This window comes from Alligator sinensis, unplaced genomic scaffold (assembly GCF_000455745.1).
Source record: "Alligator sinensis unplaced genomic scaffold, ASM45574v1 scaffold628_2, whole genome shotgun sequence".
In the NCBI taxonomy this organism is placed as follows: domain Eukaryota; kingdom Metazoa; phylum Chordata; order Crocodylia; family Alligatoridae; genus Alligator; species Alligator sinensis.
In genome coordinates, this window is record NW_005841833.1 from 4805607 (window position 1) to 4813110 (window position 7504).

Below are 7504 nucleotides of genomic sequence, written 5' to 3' on the forward strand. Positions count from 1 at the left end.
GGGACCCCCCTGCCCTGGTTGGCGACCCGGTGCCCCCCCAGACTTGTGAGGCACCAGTCGCCCATGCAAGGGACCAAATGTGTCCTTGCGAACCTGCCACCAACAGCAGTGCGACTACCTCTATGGACGGCCCCAGCCGAGCGAGCTGAACTGCAGCCCGCTGGCTCTGCACGAATCGCCACCTTCTTATTTAGACCCGGGCACAGAGCCCTGCCCCAAAGACGGAGATAGTCTTGTCCAGAGCAATCCTGTGCACAGCGCTTGCAAGGAATGAGCCCTAGATAACTATGAGTGACTATAACCTCCGCAGAGAGGGCACAAAATCAACGTCAATGCGAGAAGCTCCTTTCGTGAAGGCCCGTCTGTCTGTTAGATTCTACACCATACTATTCAAATGCATCGGGGCACGCTATACCTGCAGATTTTCATTCACCGTGGGCGAGGCATCCTGTTCGTTGCCTACGGGAAGGGTCTGAGGAGTGTAAAGACCGCTCACCAGCAAGCCATAGAACCGCATGCGGGTTTCACCTGCACAAGAAGCCATAGGGAGAAAACTTTTGAAAAAAGCAGAACAATACACACACCATATACAAGGCAGGAGGCTCTTCACCGGGGCTTCCCCAGCCTGCCCAGCACTCTGGCTGACCCTCGCCCCCACCCTTTGACGCCATGCTTTCTGCAGCAAAAGCCCAGGTCTGCACTTAGTGAGATCAGTCAAGCACTGTTCCTTGAAATCAGCTGGACAAGTGATATAACACACTCCTCTCTCCCTCGGGGGACAGGGAGGTTTCTAAACAGGTTTTTTTTCCCCTCTTCTCATCCTACTTGGCAGCTGTGTTTCTATTCATGCTTTCTCCGGAGCAGGAATTTCCCTCTTCTCAGCAGTGCCAAACTGTTTACACATTTTAAAACTGTAACTTTTATAAAAGCTTCATTTCAGTCAGTGCAACAATGAACCCTGCCAATATCTGCAGCCAACTTAGCGGTCTTTTCCACGTACGTATTTTACTGCTTCTCATTCAAGAAGGCAGTGATGCACCTTTTTTGCAACTTAATCAAGTATATTTAGCACTTTCCTAATGCAAACAAACAGTCTAAATAATGAGCATGCAGTGCTACAAAACTTTTCGTTTTTAGGCTGCTGAATTTTAGCTAGCACGTGATTTCCTAATATCAGAGGTGCGTGATTACTCTGGATGTGATGCTGCACGCTTTCCAGTCAATGGAAGCCTGCAAGCGACTTCAAAAGCAGCAGACCCTTAGTGATACCCTGGAGACTGCATATACCAACCGTGGATTCTTTTAAACTGTCAGAAAAATTATTTAAACGGAAAGTTCAGCCTATGTCAACATCGCAGGAGATTAATCTTGTGTGGGGTTCTTCTCTTGGTCCTTTTAATGAAAAAACAACATCCCATTGCAAAAAGAAATGATATACCGTGGAATGCATAAACCCAGGGCGTGGGCTGCAGCCCACACACACGCAGCATGTGTGTCTGCAAGTGCTTCCCCTTCGTGAGACTACTTGGCATGAGTTAGTGCTGCAGGATCAAACACCCAACTCTCAATGCACTGGTCTGTGTGAGCCCACACTACTTGGGGAAAGAGCCAGCCAAATTCAATGTTCTTGAACACATGGTGCAAAAGGGGTTCCAGCACGGCTTAATTTCATAATACAGCTTCCCATATGTGTGTACTCGTCCTAACTCAGATGAAGTCAAAGAAGCCATGATAACTTGCATGGAGAATGTGGCCCGGAGTGGCTGACGTACTGAATCGTCATGAAATGATAACGCTTGCCATCAAAATGTGGTTTATAAAGTATGTTTTTAATATTAGCATTATTTTTAAATAGTGCAATGGGTCTTTATAAAGGCTTCTTCACTCACTCTTTTTATCTACTTCATAACTAAATATTTGGTGCTTATCTACCTTCATTTTCAAAAGAGCTTTACAAGTGTCAAATGACTGTCAATCACAGCTAGGCAGTTAGATAATTAACTACTATATCCATTTTCCAGGTGGAAGAAAAAGAAGGTAGAAAACTTGCTTTAGGCTATAGGGAGATTCCATCTCAGAGTCAAAATTATGCAGCTAATCTTGTGCCAGATGCATTAAAAACAATAAATCATTAAATACGCAGGTAGAGCAATCCTTACGCTCCTTTTTATGCTATTACTTTTGCTAAAATTCAGAAGCTGATATTGAATTTTTCATTTGTTTTTAAATCCTATTACTAATTCTTGAAGAGCTGAATATTGAGGAAAAATGGAGAAGTAAGATGCATATCCAAAAATATTCTAACCTGCTAATGCTGTCTTTTGGCTTCATATTTTTCATGTTCTAGATAGATGTTAGTGCATTGCTGTCCCTTATTGCTTCTCTTAAAAAGTATAAAATCAAGTAGCCAGAAACTTTGAAAAAGGTAAATTTAGAGGTACACGGATGGCTTGTTGCACAGAAACAAAAATGCAGACACGCCATTGCTTTCCCAAAGTAACGGACACATCTGAGGCCACCAGAGTCTGTAACACGAAGTTAACTTTCTTAAACAACAACCTGTTCACGACTTAGTCCTGAATTATGACTTGAAAACAAAGGAGGGAGTAAAACCTCCAATCAGTTTGCTTAAAAAGTCACTCACCAATACCTACATTTTGCCTTGCGTGAATCCCTTTCAACACCTGTCATTATAACTGTAAGATTGCTGCTGCCCTATTGCAAGATGTGCTGGAAACTTTGAATTTCAAAGCGAGGAGGGAAAAAATAAATACCTCGATTTAAAAATGAAACAATGCTAAAATACTAAGCCCAACACGGGAGTACGCACATTGAGCAGTCAAGGTTTACTTGGCAAAGACACACAATTTTAAAACTTCCGTGGGCTCTTCTTTTACTAACTCGGGACTGCTTTGAGAAACTGGTCCATTCTGCCCACCGACTACTACAGAAAATACCACGTGCTGTGTAAACAACATGCTAGACAACTACTGAAACATGTGCTTTGTATTTTTGATGTTTCACTTTGCATAGAAAAGGGTTGGGGGCTCTTCAGTCTTAAGAAAGCCAGTGCAACATGCTCCGATGTTAGAAATGTCCTGCTGGCAATGGAAGAAGGGTCTAAAACAAATCCCTTTTAGAAGGTCCTTTACTAACACTTTGGGGAGAATTAAAACAAACCAAAACAAACACACACACACACAAGTGATCATATGCAGCTTGTAAAATATTCTCAGGACTTTACTGGATGCTGCACTGTTCATTTCTAAGGTTGGGCTGGGCTACACGAAGGATTCAGCATGTTGCTGGCTGGGCCACACAGAGGATTACGAGTGCTACTGGCCCTTTAAGAGGAGGAAAGGGACTCACGTACAAGTGTCAAATGCTCTACACATTTTCCTGCCAGCCTCGGGTTTGCTGCTCGGTATCAATGAAATGCCAGGAGCTGGGACTAGGCTGCAGGCCGCCACGGCTCGGCGTGCTTTTATAAAGGACACAGCAGCTTCCAAGGGAAGGAAGAAACTTTGCACCCATATTTCAAGCCCTGTGCAAACCTCCCCAGCTCACTGGCAGGGCAGCTGGGAAGAGCACCCCAAGGGGCAGGGGCGATGGCCGGGGCAGAGCTCCCCGAGCCCTGTGCCAGGGGGGGCGGGTGAAATGGACAGGATGGCAGCATTTTGTAAATTACAGGCCCGTCTCCTAGCAACAGACAACACATTCAGCTCCACGTGACTGCCACTGGCCCAGGGAACAGCAGAGACACAAGAGGGGGAGGGAGCAGCAGCCACCGAGCAGGGTTTTTAAGCCCTCCAGCCCCAGGGACCTGCCCATTTGGGGGCTGGCAGCTGGGGGGGTGCGGGCAGCAGGGGCTGGAGCCCCCCAGGCAGCCTCTCACCTTTGGTGTCCAGCTCCACGTGGATGATGTTGCCCATGACCGAGGTGTTGTGCAGGTGCTGGACGGCTTCTCGCGCCCCCTTGACGGTGGCAAAGATCACTTTGGCAATGCCCAGGTGCTTCTTGTTCTTGGGGTTGTAGAGGATCTCCACCTCTTCCACCTCCCCGTATTTCTTGCACATGTCGGTCAGGAAGTTTTCACGGATGTTGTCATTCAGCTTGGCGAAGGTGACCTGCTTGGGGGGCACCGGCCCCACGTAGAACTCGTCGATCTGGAGGGGCAGATGCGGAGTCGGTTAGGGCCCAGCCGGACACCCAAGCCGCTCAGCGCGGGGAGAGTTAAACCCGACTGGGGAGAGCAACTGTCTTCCAACAATGTCACGGAAGAAATTTAGCCTCCACCCCGTCAATAATTCATTGGGAAATGGCTCCTCTCTCGTGCAAAGTGGCATTTTCAGCTCCTCAATCAACAAGCACACACCTCTCCCCAGAAGCATGGAAGTTGTCTCCCAAACGCTTACACTGATCCTGCCAGGCATTGATTTCTGGTTGCCTTCCTGGACCAGGATTATTGGTAAGGGAGCGTGTTAATCAGGACCTGGCTGTCATTTCAACCGCTCGTTAAATCGTTGGAGCTCCATTCCCCGCACCCCAGCTGCCAGAGGAACCCCAAACAACCAGGAAACCCCAAGGCAGGTACCTTGAATTTGGGAACAGAGAGCTCCAGCTCCTTGGTTTTGGTCCATATCCGTCCTATCCTGGGATCTCTGACACAATCCACCGGGGCAATTCCCGAGTTCTGGGAGGAGGAGAATAACACAAAAAGGCACAAATACTGCTTGGAATTGAAGCCAATAATAATCATTAAAAATCCCCCCCCTCATCTACAAGGAAGCTGGGGAAGTCTCCCGGGAAGAGCCACACACACACACACGTGTCAGGTTGCAATGCTGCTGGGGCATGGGCAGAGACTGGGAGCAGGAGGGAGAAAGCCGAGGTCGGAGCTCCTGCCCGGGATGCTGACAGTTGAATACGTTGTGTCAGGTGGCAGCAACTTTCGTGGCTCGACCCCTCCTCCCAGCGTGTGACAAGCCCAGCGAGCACAGCCCGGAGCAGCCCCGTGCCCCGGCCCGGGGTGCTGCACCCGGGGTGCTGCACCCGGGGGGAGGGGAGGGGGGGACACGATCACTTCCCGAAAAAGCAATCCTGAAATGCATCCACCACCCCCAGCCAGCCCCCCCCCCGCCACTCACAGGCATGCTAAAATGCTGCCCATCGTAACGATAGAGTTTGTGCTGTCCTTTTTTCCCCCGCCCCCCCCCCCGCTACTCACAGGCATGCTAAAATGCTGCCCATCGTAACGATAGAGTTTGTGCTGTCCTTTTTTCAGAGCCGGGTCAATAATCAACTTGTAACTTCTCCAATGGTGATTCCTCTTCTCGACAGAAGCGCCGGCTGGTGCGTTGTTCTCCATGCCGCGGCTCCGACCTGGAGGGGAAACAAAACAGAACCAAAAAAACAAAAAAACAAAACAAAAAAAAAAAGAGAGAGAGAGAGAGAGAGAGAAAAAAAAATACACCCAAAGTTAAAAAAAAAACCACCACCACCCTGCTGGCCACGGAGCCCATTTTAAGGATCGGCCGAGCCGGGGGGGAGATGAGATGCCCACCAGCCGGGCAGGCTCCCGCCCGGGCACGCATCTCCAGCCTCCCCCCAGCCCGGGGAGAGCGGCGGCAGCCAAGGGGAGGAAAAAACAAGAAAGACCCCATCTCACTTGAACTCTGTTTTTTGCCTGGGTCTTCAAGGGTGCGCGGCTTTCTCTCCTGCCTGGATCTCTTTGAAAGACATTGCATGGGGTGGCCGATCGCCTGCCGGCCGCCAAAGGCGAGCTCCTTCTCGCATCGGGCTGGTTACATTACATTGCTCGGGAAAGGCTCCTGCCTCCTTTTTTTCGCGAGCCAACACATATTGTGCTTTCTGCTTGCTTCTCAGGCATCCCACAATACACCACTCCGGAGCTCGGCTAATGGCTAACCGCCCTCCACCGACTGCACATTCACGGCAGCTGCAGCGCGCTGCAAACCCCCCAGCCCGGCCGCCCCTCCGCGCCTCCCCGCCGCAAATAAAAGCCGGCGCATTTTTCCCCCGGCCGTGCGCGGGGGCCGGGCCCCGGGGGCCCCGCATGCAGGACGGTGCCTGGAATCTGCAGGCTGCATTTACCTGGGTGCAAAGTGTTTCTAATGCAAGACGGGCAGAGGGGGGCAAGTGTGGGGCCCCACGCGGGGCCGGGGCCGGGGCCGGGGCCGGGGCCGGGGCGAGGGCGGCTCCGAGCGGGGACAATGTGTCAATTTCAGCGGATGGGGAAGCCGCGGGGAAAGTAGCAATTTTGTGCTCCGGCAAGGTCCTGAGCCGGGCTCGGCCAATCAGCGGCCGGCTTCCATCTTGTCCCCGCTGGCAGAGGAAGCGGGGCCCCGGCGGCTGCCTCTTGTCTCGGCTCCGCCGCTGCTTTTTGGGTTTGTAATTTGGCCCTGGTTAAGTAATTGGCTGGTGGCAGGCAGCAGGCGCCCGCAGCCAATCGGCGCGCAGCTTGCATCGGGCTTGAGTTATTAGACGCGGATCTAAAAACATCCTTCACCAGACAGCTAAGGAGAGGCCAACAGATCAGGGAGCCATTTTTCTGCAATGGAATTAAATGGCCAACTGGGCTTTCCTTTGTTCCTAAAGGGGATGCTGCGCGGGGAGCCGCCGGGCCGGGCAGGGCGGCTCGGGGCGGTGTGTAGTGCCTGGCAGCCTGTTAGAGGACTCGCCGAAGGAGGAAGATAAAAAAGATTCGGATTTTTCCCTATGACTTGGAATCCATCTTTGTCTTGTGTAACTAGGTCATGGCACACCCTCATGTCAGCAGTAACAATTTTGAATGCAAAAAGCAGTCAAGAACATGTTTTTGTGGGGGGTTTTTCAGCTGCAGGGCGAGCTAGGGACCGAACAATACATTTAACAAGAGAGGAAGAGAAAAAAAAAAAAAAAAAAAAAAAGTCTTTCCTGTATGAAACACTTAATACCTGGCCAGTTGTTCTGTGTTTTGTTTTTTGTTGTTCTTTTTTTCGTTTTTTTCCGTAATTCACTCCTTTGGTGCTTTTGTGAGGTAATGTTTTACTCTAGATTTAGGAGTTCTGGCAACAAAAACAAGCTATTTGCCTCTGATAAACTTTTTTGTTTCTTTGACATTGTAAGTACCCAATCCATTCTGTCCTTGCTAAGTGTAGTTTTCATGTTAATGTTACTCGAGTTGTCCTTATTTCCGAGCCTTCATTTGCATGTCTGATGTTTTTTGTCTATTTGATCTAAACCAGTTGATGCTTTTGAAGTATATATATATATATTTTTTTTTTTTTTACCTCCAGCAAAATCTCTGTAGCTAGAACTGTGCAGAGCTCTTTCCAGCCAGGAACTGTTCGCCAGGCGTTTTCACACTAACATGTCTCGACTAAAACTACCCAGGGAGGACATTTTCAGTGTCTGTGGAGCTGTGGAAAAACACTGACTGTCCTTTTTTTTTTTTTTTTTTTTTTTCCTCTTCTCTTCTTCCTCCTCCATGTACAGAGTAAAT

At 49.5% G+C, this 7504-nt stretch overlaps 1 protein-coding gene across 4 annotated transcripts in view; it reads right to left on the reverse strand.

Moving 5' to 3' along the window:
* The window catches only part of SETD1B (SET domain containing 1B), a 60526-nt gene extending 53448 nt beyond the window's left edge, over positions 1–7078 (reverse strand). Inside the window, exons 1-5 of one of the 4 annotated variants that reach the window (XM_025199169.1) lie at positions 6957–7078; positions 5228–5382; positions 4595–4693; positions 3896–4166; positions 416–528 (exon numbers count right to left, since the gene is read on the reverse strand). In XM_025199169.1, the coding sequence (XP_025054954.1) occupies positions 416–528; positions 3896–4166; positions 4595–4693; positions 5228–5368 (624 nt within the window). In that variant the 5' untranslated portion in view covers positions 5369–5382; positions 6957–7078. Of the gene's footprint in view, positions 1–415; positions 529–1291; positions 1380–3895; positions 4167–4594; positions 4694–5147; positions 5197–5227; positions 5383–5668; positions 6003–6956 lie in introns of those variants that run through there. The other 3 variants (XM_006015195.3, XM_025199172.1, XM_025199175.1) reach the window with 3 other exon arrangements.
* Between the last annotated feature and the right edge of the window lie 426 nt (positions 7079–7504).